Source organism: Primulina huaijiensis, chromosome 15 (genome assembly GCF_012295235.1).
Source record: "Primulina huaijiensis isolate GDHJ02 chromosome 15, ASM1229523v2, whole genome shotgun sequence".
Taxonomy (NCBI): Eukaryota; Viridiplantae; Streptophyta; class Magnoliopsida; order Lamiales; family Gesneriaceae; genus Primulina; species Primulina huaijiensis.
The window spans coordinates 18705063-18718774 of NC_133320.1; the positions used below are offsets into that span (position 1 = coordinate 18705063).

The following is a 13712-nucleotide window of genomic DNA, read 5'->3' on the forward strand; positions in this document are numbered from 1 at the left end:
ATTTATAACAAGTTTTTTGAAAAAATTATTTTTATTATTTCTAATAATAACATTATATTATATATTAAATATATAAACAATAAATAAATAACAGTAAAATAAATATTATTACTTTTGTTACCTTTTTCTTCTGTTCGGAGCTTGGAAAAATATGGAGGACTTTTAGAGCTTCGTGCTGATAACGTGTTGTGAAAAAGTAAAAATTTACGGTAAAAAGTAAAAATCTCAAACTCTTAAAATTATCACACTACACACTTTATAATATTTTTCTCTCAACTCAATTGTGATTTTCTTCACAAATGAGAGATCTATTTATAGAAAATTTTTTACAAATAATCCAAAAATAAAATACATCATTACCTACATCATCACACACTAATTTTCAACATTCAACACCTAATTTTACCTAATTTTCAACATTCACATTTTCAACACAAATATTTTTCACATTTTTAAATAATTTTTCAACAAAAATAACTTAAAATAGCACCGGCTGGTTTTCTTAGACTCCAATCATAACTGTTGGATTCCTGGTTGAGCATTTATATACACGACTTAATAAATTTGTATGTTTAGTTTAGCATCAAAAATTGATAAATTGAAATCGTGCATATTATAATTAAATATACACAAATCTCTCCGGTCTAAGGATAAAAATTCACTCTTATACTTTAGACCTTACGGCATAGTTTGGTACACATGATAGGATAAACATGAGATATATAATATACGAATAAATTAAGGATAAATAAGATGTAAAATATTATATTTAATGTTTGGTATGATTTTAATAAGAGTGATTAAATTTATATATTAGATTGTAATGACAAAATTAACCTTATCACAATAAATTTTATAATTTCAAAGTTGTTGCTTAAGTTCATATTTCTTATCTGTTCATGCGCCGACAGTGCTTACATGATTTATTTATTTTTACCTAATTTTATATATTATATATATAATATGATAATTGAGCCCTTGATTTTTTTAGTCAAGTCAAATATCAATTTTTAATGTTAATCAAGTGATACTAATAATTTTATTGAGATTTATAAAAATCATTTATATAATTATCTCGAGTTTATTTATATAATTATCATATTATATAATATATAAAAATAAATAAATGAAGGATCCAAGATTACAAGTGAAATGAGAGAACGATAGGGTTTATGATTTTTATATATTGAGGGCAACTAATTCATTTGTGGTGTTTTTTATTATTAAATTAAAATTATCACATCTCATAAAAGGGATATTTTATCTTTGTATAAAATTATTTATCATAGGTACATGATATTATCATGGGTTTTCTAAAAATTTAAACATGGGATAAGGAAGATTATTTATCAATCCATCTCTTATCCAGTGTACCAAACTATACCTACGTGTATTGCCCATCATGTGTCACCCGCCTATCATATTGCCAAGGTCTACCCAACAAGATATGACATGCATGCATGGGTACCACATCACACAAGATCTCATCCACATACTTCCCAATACAAAAAGGCACTAGCACTTGTTTTGTAACCTTCACCTCTGCACAATCATTCAACCACTGAAGCCTATATGGTTGAGGATGCTTTAATGTAGGTAAACCCAATTTCTCCACCATCTCAAACACTTGCCACATTAGTACAACTCCCGCCATCTATGATTAGATTGCAAACCTTTTGATTTACAAAACACCTAGTATGGAACAAGTTCTTCTTAGATTAGGGGCACGTCGAGCCAAGTGTTGGCCGAGTGTTCACAATGAAACTCTATGTATAAACAGTCTTTATTTTAATAATATTTGAAATTATTGTTTTGGCACTTCTTTATTTGTATACCCATGCTTGTTGCATAGATAAAGTCCTTGAATATACAAATAGTAGAAAGAATATGAGATGCTCATATGATGATTATCATGAAACTCATATTTGGAATACTGTATATTCTAAACAGTTCCTAGTCGATTCAGCCGCCGCTAAGAAGGATATAGGTCGCTCGAGTTTGATACTGAGTTCTGACATTCTTGTTATCAAGGAGTTGATAAGTAAGAATGGAGCAATTGGGGTATGCTCATATAAGGACATGTTTAGTCCGAATCACATGGAGATGTGAACCCACGGCTAGTTGTATCAATAAACCATTGAGGGCCACCCAAGTGCTAGCTTTCTAGATCCCGTTGAGATTAAAAGTAGGCCAAGTGAATAATGTATTTGAAAATTGTGATTTTCATAAACATTATTATGGACTAAATTAAATTAATTCAAGTGTTGAATTAATTAAACACTAGTGGGCCTAGTAGAGTCCAAATAATTAGATTAATTCAAGTGATATGAATCACTAAATTGAATATTATATGGTATACAGTGTTTGCAACTTATTTTTGTTTCATTTCTTCGCTGCATTTTTCTTAGGCTTTCCACGTCAAGCTAGGTTTTTTAAGCTTGTTTCTTTATTAGATATCTTGTAGCATTTTCAGCTTCTTTAATTAGAAGAGTGATTGTTTCATCAGTTCATGTAGAAGTTTTTTTTTTTTTTTGGTAACAAAAATGCTTCCCACGGTTCTTACTGATTTTTTTTGAAAACTTTGATTTAGGTCTCACATCTTTTGGATGATATTGTTAATTATATTGTTAGATTGTAAATTTATTGTTAACCGATGTTCAGCGCACGGATGTTTACGACCAATAATAGTTTTATAGTAAATTTATTGTTAACCGATGTTCAGCGCACGGATGTTTACGACCAATAATAGTTTTATAGCATCTTCCATGATAAGAATCATGGTTATCTTAGTTCAAGTTATTTATTGCTTAAGATGACACCAAACTGAGTTTAATGAGAGAAATTCATTTGTTGTTACATCATATGCTTCACATAATTTTGTTCGACATCATAGATGGCTAATAATCTAGATGATGTGTAAAATTTTCAGCTCTCCACGATATGTCCACCGAACTTATTTTTCTGAAAATTTCGACGTTTACTCACTGTTGTTGAACTTTTCAGTGAAGAAACAGATTTGTAGAGAAACCAAGTTTGATTACTTTGTTTATTCGATAGTTTCCTTTCAATACACTCTTCTTCAATGCGATATTTTTGATGTCTGATTTTGAACATTTACTATGCAGGTTGCTATGGAGCTACGAAATCCACTCCAATGTTAGTGCAGGCATGGGATAATGATTCTAAGGGAGGTTGGAGAATTTGCTAGCCGTCCCAGGAAGTATTGCTACATCTGTCCGGCATCTTTGAAGTATCCAAAAAAATTTATCTAGTATGATGAATACCATGGACTCCATAGCATGCCTAATATGGAACCAACTTTTAACGAAAGTGTGTCAAGTGGTGCACCGTCAACCAACTTTGGTAATAGAAAAAACGTGCACACTGAGCCTCCCTTCAATGAGTCATCAAACAAAGCTGACATCGACTATCGAACACAGGTCAATCTCGCCCTCAAACATTCCCAAACATGTCCGACCACCCCAAAATTAACTGGAGAGGAAATATGTTGTTGTTTTGGTTGCTTCTCCTCATTTCTTTGTGTCATCCTTTTGCTATATTACTTTTAATTGTGTCCAAGTAAGATGCATAGCTTAACTTGTTTTTGTGTTAGACCACTATGCAGTTGGATCGTTTGAGCTGCTACTGTTTTGGGATCATAATCTTGGGTTTATATTTGACCTATCTTGCTTCTTACATAAGTTGTCACAGTTTTTTTCCTTGGAAAAAATTTGATGGGATTGTAAGAATCTTTGTAATTGAAGCAAGTTAATGCAAGATATATGCATTTTCTTACATCCACCAACCATGAGACTTTATTTTAATGCGGATTACTAATGCATATTCATTTTTTATTCGGTATAATAATACGTTGTGATATCTGATGTAATATTTTCATTGATATTAAGCACCAACTACCAGATTTTGTTATGATAGTGTATAGGCTTGTTCAGATGTCATGTATTTGTCACTATTAATGCGGCATATCAAATCAATTTATGTATCCTTTGAACCGTTCTGTTTATTTTTATTAATGTGCCTATTTTCCTACCTATGATATTTTTAACTGGCTTATCAGTTTTCTTTTCCATCAAAAAATGTGTCCTTGTAGCATTTATATAAATGAAGGAACTCGTAATAATTACATGCATTTACACTATCCAACCACCAAGAGATTTGATCTTGATGTGATATAGGAATGCATATTCATTTTGTGCAGAATTTTATAACTGCATGCATCATATCAATTTAAGTCAGGTTTGACTGTTGTGTTTTGACTGACGTTAATGAGTTAGTTGTGTCTAGAAAATTTCTATATAAAGCATATCAACATATGAGATCAAGTTCACAGAAAATACCTAATATAATATTGAATTATCATTCTTCCTCATCTAATGCAACGTCAGAATGAGTAAGAAAAATACACAAGCTTCTGATGACAGTGTTACAAGTAATTGGCAATACCTGCTGTCCAGTTACTGGAAAGAAGACTTTGGGTATATTTATCTCACTTCAGTTGACGAAGTTGAGATTTTACCATCACCTCCTAAACGTAAAAATTCCAGCAGTCTCCAAGATGTAGCTGGTTCTTCTACAAAGAAAAAATCCCCATGTGATAAGGAGAGGCTGACAGCAAAGAATGATGTATTTGTCAATGTTGAATATGAACCTGCTGGCTGTAGCAGGATGAAGACTTTAGATTGCATCAATGAGCCAACCAGGGTGAGCGGTGGAAGTAACGAGTGCTATGGAAAACAAACTGATATCAAAAGCTCACAGTCTAGTTGCTCACCTGTGAAAAAAAATGGCTGAGAATCGTGTTGGATATTGAATGTAATAGTGTGTATGACTTTTTTTTGTGTCTTTTGTGGCTTCTCAACAATGTATATATGTTATGGTAGTTTGAAAGTTGAAGTAAGTTTGATGTGCTGCTTTTGCGCAAAGTATATAATATAATTGTTGTGAAGCTTATGCTAGAGGTTTTGTCACACCTTATTAATGGTCAAGTACAAATGTATTTGATATAATGTACCTTAATCATTTTTCCATGTTAATGCTTATTATTTTAGTATGTGTGAGTACAATCTTGAATTTTCATTTTTCAGAGACAAAAGCAAATGAATCAAAAGACTCACTTTATACATTCATATTCAGTGCTTTGAAGTGAAAGGATGTGAGAATGAGTGACTCAAAGGTTCAAATTTTAAGCACAAAGGCAAAGCTAAAAATAATTCTCATATTTATTTTTACAGTGGTTTGAACTTTCGCACGATTTAAAATTCTCGATGTGCCTTTTTATGAGTTGCTACTGTATATTATCAAGTCAGTTTCATAATTTTTACAAATTATTATTATTCTTCTTCTTTTATTTAAAATCTTTCAAACCACATTTAGAATCTTTCAAACCACATTTAGAAGCACAATTGTACAACACTGGATTGAGATCCTTCTAGAGACAAAATATGTATCAATTTTTTTGGAGATTATAACTCAACTACATCATATTTTCTATGATGATTTATTATTTTTTCCCCATAGACAGTCATTTGAAATTTATTTAATGTGTTAATATATATAACATAGTAATAAACTCTTTTTTAGGATGCGTTACGAGTTATAATTTTCATTTCCTTTGTGAAGAGTAATTATTTAAAGAGATAAATTTAAAAACAAAGAATCGTCCTAATATGGTACGCGGAAGCCTAAAACTTTGCTTAAAAATCGAATCTTCATGCACAACGAAAGAATTGGTGTGCAAGGAAAGATGTTTCGTGTATCTGAAAAATAAGATACCATGGACATAAAGTTGGCTTGGAAACATATATGCAGATTTTATCACATCTAAGGACATGCAGTAGAGGTTGGGAGAAACACAATAATTAATGACGAATGGAAAGCTAAACAATTACTCTTCACATATAATATATCTTCCAAAAAATTTAGGTAAACAATTACTTTCTAAAATATCATATGATATATCTTCCAAATATTTCACAAATATTACTACAAACAACTCACCTGAAAATTCTAGAAACAACCCCATTAATTTCTGGAATACCATATCATATATCTTCCCCAAATAAATCCATATGTATGTTCAAAAAAGTGGAAGACACATATTATGATGTAGCACAGTTACTTCCACATAGCAAAATACATATCTTGTATTACCACATCAACAAAAAGGGAAAGTAACATAGCAAGAAACAAGATATTACCAACACAAAACTGTCAATCTGTTTTAGTAATCCTTCTCACAAACGATAATTTGTCATCATCATGAAGACCGAAGAACAATGCTAACTTCTTTGGTTTCTCTACCATTATCTCTGCTACAATTTGCTTCTGATCCCTACTTAGTCCAGGAATCTTTTGTAACACATCCAGTACATTCTTTGAAACAGGCATCGCGATCTCATAGACGTGACTAAGACGTTTACCAAGATCAGCTATTGCTTCCTTTGTCATAGTAGTAAAGTTATTGATGGCATTAACAAATAATTCTTCACCTTGCGTTGCTTGTTTTCATTTCTTTTTAGTAAGTCTTTGATTCTCTGATGCAGTGAAGGAGGTCGTATTTGCAACAAAATTAGATTCACCAACCCCTCTATGTTGAGAGGTATGTCTTCGAATCATACATTTATTTCAGCTCCTATGACATCGTCAATGTTTTGAACTTGTTGAACTACAGTTGCGAAAGTCGATGTTCTTCCCACTGTTGCACGATCAAATCCAAATATTTCACTCCAGTGTGTATAATGTGGCCATGACTTGAATCGCCATGTTTTGACATTAATATCAATCTGTGAATTTGTTTTTCAAGAAAATAGATTTAGTTTCCTAAATTTAATATGTTACAGACAAAATATGTATTGTAAAATAAAAAATTAAACAATATTGTTACTTTTAAGTAAACGTTACCTTGACAAATGCGTCCCACGCTTCATCCGATGCCTCGATCATTTTTTGTGTATCATTCCACCCCATTCCACTTCTACTCAACATGGTAACCAATGTGCCATGATTTTTTTCCCATACATGAACTTTCAAGTTGATGTCTGGATAGCCTCATAAGTCGGTCCCTGAGAATATTTTCATTATTGCCTTCTCTAGGAAATTCAAGTAGCCACACTTGAAACTGTTATCACTTTTCCAGCCATTTGCAATTGCTTCTTTCAATGATTGTATCAATACTTCCTCCTAACGAGAACTCCACACCCGACGACTTTTTTCAGATTTCTTCACCAGGTTAGCCATTGTACTGCTACATGTTCCAATGTCCATATTTACTTGTGTTGATGTAGTACCTGACAATAAGAACATGATAACAAATTACAGTAGCACATTGTTTAAGAGATTAACAAGAACATAACCACATGCACAATAAAAATAAAAACAAAAATATCATGGCCAAAATTTAGATCATGAATCACATAAAAAATATATCAAACGCTTGTGTCATAGGGAGTACAAGAACCCAACTACATCATATTGAAGAAATCTTGCTTGCAAGCAACACAACAAGTATTAAGAGTAATTGATACACATAATTGCATTACAATTAAATAAAGTTTATGCGTAGTACTGTCAACCGTCCCTTTAATAGACCAAATGCTCTTTCAATTACATTACGTGCACGACAATGTTTTGAGTTGAAATACTCTTTGAAGTTATGTGGACCTCTAGCTTCAATTGCCCAATCGTTCATATGGTACCTTGTTCTCCTGTAAGTTGTTAAGAATCCATCGATTTTTGCATAACCATTATCACATAGATAGTAACACCCTGCAAAGTTGTCCCAAATTTAGGAAAGATTTGGAGTGTGCGATATACTTGTTATAAGGTAAAATTAAATCAAAATTTATAATATATAATTTATGGTCGTTAATCGTATTGTACGCAAATTCATATGACATAGTATTACAATGAAAAATAATTCATACCTCGCGGAACCTTTAGACCATCTTCTCGACGAATTGCATCTCTAAGAACGCTGGCATCTACCGGCGATCCTTCCCAGCCTGTTAGTGCATAAATGAAATTCATGTTACGGTCACACACGGCTAATACATTAACAGTTGTTGTTCCTTTCCTTGTTCGGTATCTTGGCTTGTCTTTATTAGGTACTTTAACAGTCACGTAGGTACCGTCCAATGCTCCAAGACAACCCTGCAAATATTGTGAAAACACATAATCGACGACAATTCAAATAGTTAACGATAATGGGTGTAGTTTCAAAACAAAGGAAAAGACCAGTATATAGCAAATCTTTACTAAATCGAGGATATATCATTATAACTTGAAAATTTTCCAAGCTTCGTTTGAGCAGTCTTTTGTCACTGGATCTGGCTTGACGAGAAGTAATGGGTGTAGTTTCAAAACACATCTAAGTACTTCGTGGAAATGAGGGCTGACAGTATGCCCACTACGTAGGTAGCCATGGCCAATAACTCTATTTTTCTTGTGGTGTGCTAAAATAGACAAAAACATGGCAACCTTCTCCTCAACTCGTATATACCTAGATTCCACTAGCCCACCCACATGGGTTAGGAGATAGCATAGACGTGCAAATGCATTACGAGTCATTCACAAATTAACAATACATTGGACATCTCCTATGACAATGATCCTACGTAAGTGGTTCACTTGAGCATTTATTCTTTTAGGATCATCATGCCTTACACGTCTTCTATGTGCCCTATGCTTTGTTTTGAATAAAAACTTGGCATAGAAACGCGATACAATGGTGAGAAACACAAAGGAAGATATAATATTGCAACGTTAGAAACTCTTGTGTGTATCCATCTTCTTCATCCATGATAGATAGATCTAGGGTTATTTCCCTATTTTAAGTTGCTTTTTATTTAAATCTAAATTCAGTAGAATTAAATGAGGGCAATATGAGGATATTTCATGAAAATCCAGAAGACTGTACAAGACGTGAGAACACATCTCAAGTGTCTAGTGGTATATCTTGTACTGAGATTTAAGTCTTTAATGTCGGGCCCATGGACATTTTATTTTTCTCAAAAAGCCAAAAGAACAAGTGTGGGGACCCGGACGCTAATCCATGTCTTAATCATTATTGACGTTAAATAACAATTAAGAAAAGTGGGACTAAAAAATTTCTTTTTAAATTATGAATGCGGAAACGTAATGTAATCTAGTTACTATACATATCGGTATAAAAGTACAAGTCCTGTACCACATGCATTTATTCAACTTAGGTTTAAACATCTAATATCCAGTGTCCAACCCTATCTCTAAGCCAAGTCCGGAGCCTCCACGCTATCTAGTCCAGCCTCGTTCTCTTCTTGACCCTAATCCTGTCCCACCTGTTGTCATGCACACATACAAACAAGACAACAGCCGGATAACTCCGGTGAGAATTATATTCTCAGTATAAACTATGTATACATGCAATCATATAATCAATGTAAAAGCATATAAAAGATATTCATAACATGCATACTAATCAGAACATGAATAAAATATTCGTCGCATGTATCACAATCCGAAACATGGATCAATATCAATAAAAAGTCATATTCTAAACATGTACCAAAATCAGGAACATAAATCAATATCAATCAATGAATCACTCTCCGTGATTCTCAGACTCAGACTCGACTCAGTCCTAATCTAGGGATCCCGATCAGAATAAGAACATACATCCACCTACACTCCCGATCGGGGTGGTGGTACGTTCTTATTCACAGACTTTGGCCCTTTCCATATCGAACATCAGTAATAGAAGCAACTCCAATTCTATACACTTCGATATGACCAAACGTCCGATGTCCTGACCTATCTGTCAAAGACTATGGCACTTCTGCCATATTCCTATACTGTGACAATGTGCAATGTGCCCGTGGCGATCCCACCACTATCAGGCACTTCTGTCACAAGATGACTCGTCTAATACTCGTCTAAAATCAATAGAACAAGCATATCAATTCATCAATTGCACATGTAAATGCAATAAAATAAAGTATGTGATTTAGGAAAACTCGAGTCAAACCTCACTCGAGTTGTGCAATCCCAACTCAACATTAATTTATACCTTTATCTTCTCCGTTTGACGAAGACGAAGTCTCGAATTCAACTCTGTCCATACCCAATCTGGCAATGACACTATCGAATAGATACAATATCAATATATAACTCAATTCCAAATCTGTTCTGATCAGTACTCAAACCAAACACAATCTGATCAATGTCAATAGACATACGGTACCACAATACAATCTCAATAATGAATTTGATCAAATATCAATCTGCTGATGTTTCAACGATATAACAATACAGTCTCGATAACCCCGCCAATCTCAACATCACAGATATAATACCAGAACTCATAATCTTAAAGATAATACAATTCTGATATCGAATCTCAATCAAATCAACTCCGGAAATCATAACAATTACATCAATAATCTGTTTTTCGATCTGACTTCGATTATATACTAATCAGTATGTCTAGAAAACATAACATCAGTCAAATCACAATTCCCCCAATATCATAAATTCAAACGATATCAGAATTCGATACAACTTACGTCCTGTTGTAGCTGTCGTCAATAGGGGCACGGTACTGAAGTCAGATTTACAATCGGACGGGCGGATCTTGAACAAATCGAATTCTAAAANGCTGCATGCCGCGCGCATATGCGCGCACAAGGTCCGCGCATATGCGCCTGGCTTTCTGCCCGGCAGTTCTAAATTTATCCACTCGCGCATATGCGCGCACTCTCTCGGCGCACATGCGCCACAATATCTGGAATCAACACTCTGAAATCCAGCCTCTCGCGCATATGCGCGCCCTGTCTCACGCATATGCGCGAGAAGTTCTTTCTCGCATCTACTTTTCCCGAGCAACTGGCGCATATGCGCGCACCACTTCCGCGCATATGCGCCAGAATCTCTGGCCTCATTTTTTTTAAGCACCCACATGCCAACTCACATAATTCAAAATCCAATCGCGAAGTGGTCCGTCTATAATCATATCAATTAATCAATTAACCATCTCAGATTAACAGGCTAAAAATCTCGGACATTACAACAAGGGATGAGACAGTATGTGTCATCTAATCCCTCTCTCATCTACCGAGACAAACTGTGTCTTAGATATTTAAGAATAACATCTCTTTTTCTCATTTTTATATATATGACATATAAAATAATATTTTTTTATAAATGACACAAATAAAATATATTTTTTTATGATGACACAAAAAAAAATAATATTTTTTCATAATGACCAAAACACATTTCCTCATTAAAATCGCAAACCATATTGTTCCGAGCGGAATGAACGGAAGAATAATGTGTTAAAATGTGTGAAATGAGACAGCAAGTGGATGCATGTCCTTTTGTTGGAACATGTGAAATCCATTGCCCCCTTATTATCTCTTTCATCATCAATGCATTTCAATTTTTAAAATAATGCTTTAGAATATCATTTTTTTTTAATTTTATACACATAAAATTATATATTTTTGCGGGGATTTGCCAATTTTAAATAATAATCTAGTAATATTTTATAAAATTAGCACTGTGAATGTTTGTCCTTTTTTCATTTTGTGCATTTGCAAGCTCAATTGTACGTGCATACCAAAATCTGACACTCCCTTGGGCCACCAAAAAGATGTAGTGTTGGCACTGTCACTAAAGTTCATGCTCATATATTTTTTTATTTTTTAAACTCCTCTCATCTAATTCTACTGAATTGTTATATTATAATATATAAAAAATAATTAAATCCAAACTTATGATTTTAAAGCAGAAAAATATTATAAATCAATTCGGTATAAAGAATGATCGTTTTTGATAAAACGACAAATGTATGATTAGTATCGGATTTTTTTATAATACCCACATATTTATAAGATAAAAGACTCAATTTCATAAGGTTGTGTTTATTTGGTGTGTGATGTGATTATATATGGATAAATCACAGTAGGACTATTAAACGAATTTTATAAGTAATGATGGATAAACAATAAAATGTTTACTTTGATTAATCGATTTTGTCAATGAAATTATGATAAAGTTATGAGTTACAATTTTCTCATTTGACTATGATAAACAATCTTATAATTTAGTTTGTATTTGTAAAATTGACATTGTGATTTTTATTGAAAAATGTAAATTATTATTAATTATTCTGTAAATTAATTTAATTCACCAAAATTATTGGGGATACATATTGGCTATTTTCTAAAAATAAAAATCAATAAATTGAGTAAAAAAAATTCAATGAATAAGGATAAGGATAAAATCAAATGAAATGTGTAAAATAATATCTTAAATTATTTGATTTTTTTGTTCATACTTTATAATTTTTTCAAATAGGTTTTTTTATGTACAGTTTCTTGAAAAGTAAGAGATATTAATGTAATTTTTATCGATTGAAAAAAGTATTAGTTAAAAAATAATTATTTACAATCATCAAGTTAAATTATTTAGAAAATTGAAAACCTCAATTCAAATTCTAGCTGAAATCGAACTCAGAGTGGAAAATAATTATTNATATTTGAGTCGACTTGATTAATGAAAAATTATTATTTTAAGTCAACTTATTTTATAAATATAAATGCAAATAAATATAAATGCATAAGATTATGTCAAATGAATATATTATTACTTCAAAAAAGAAAAGTTAAAAATTAAAATATATAACGTGTCAATTTTGTGCTAGATATATCTGCCTCGATTTGATTAATAAAAAATTATTATTTTTTATAATAAAATTTTTTTTTATTGTAAATAAAGTTTAAGTCAACTTATTTTATAAATATAAATCCATAAGAAATAACTTCAAAAAAGAAAAGTTAAAAATTACAAAAATTGATCCTTCTCGCCTTTTTTTTCTTTTTCCTGACCAATCAAACTGTCATCCTATAAAGGGGTAGCTCACCAACTTGCACTCTCGCACTCTGCTCTCATCTCGCAGCAGCAATGGCAGTCATGCTGCTTAGATCTCTGTTTTCTTTCCTATTTCTCTCCATTTTTACTCTCCACATTGCAGGTATAATTTTGACCCACTTCCCTTGCTATCTTCTTTTGCATTATGATGTTGACAATTATTGCGATTTCTTCTGTTCAATCCTTTTTTTGTGCATGTTCTCTTTTTCTGGTTGAAGAGGTGTCAGCAGGTAGAACAATGACAATGTACAACAGATGCAGCCACCCTGTTTGGCCGGGCATACAACCGAATTCCGGGAAGCCCATCTTGGCCAAGGGTGGATTCGAGCTTCCGCCGAACAAGGCCTACACGCTGCAACTCCCCGAGGGATGGTCTGGCCGTGTTTGGGGACGCCACGGCTGCTCATTCGACTCCGCCGGCCGGGGGAGGTGCTCAACCGGAGATTGCGGCGGCTCCCTCTTCTGCAATGGGCTGGGTGGGGCCCCTCCCGCCACCCTTGCCGAGATAACCTTTGGTAATGAACAGGACTTCTACGATGTTAGCCTCGTTGACGGCTACAATCTCGCCATTTCCATTACCCCTTTTCGTGGCTCAGGTTTGGATCCCAGCTTGTATTGTACTGTTCAGCAAATATCTAGATTTACCAGCTAGTATTGTACTGTTCAGCAAATATCTAGATTTACTCGTGATTGTTCTTGTTTCATTTTCGTTTGATGTTTGATTTAGAATTGCTGTTCAAATCGATGCTTATTTTGCTCAAGATATGTGATATAGAATATATATA

The 13712-nt window shown here is 33.1% G+C and overlaps 1 protein-coding gene and 1 long non-coding RNA gene across 2 annotated transcripts in view; one reads left to right on the plus strand and one right to left on the minus strand.

Annotated features, from left to right (window-relative positions):
- Nucleotides 1-7660: 7660 nt before the first annotated feature.
- Nucleotides 7661-8701, minus strand: LOC140958430 (uncharacterized). Its single transcript, XR_012171782.1, has 2 exons — nt 7944-8701; nt 7661-7785 (listed from the first exon to the last, which is right to left on the minus strand). It is a non-coding gene; the product is annotated as an uncharacterized lncRNA (long non-coding RNA).
- Nucleotides 8702-12835: 4134 nt separating this feature from the next.
- LOC140959620 (thaumatin-like protein) overlaps nt 12836-13712 on the plus strand; it is a 2449-nt gene continuing 1572 nt past the window's right edge. Inside the window, exons 1-2 of the mRNA XM_073417542.1 lie at nt 12836-13030; nt 13146-13523. Of these exons, the coding sequence (XP_073273643.1) occupies nt 12961-13030; nt 13146-13523 (448 nt within the window). The 5' untranslated portion in view covers nt 12836-12960. The remainder of the gene's footprint in view (nt 13031-13145; nt 13524-13712) is intronic.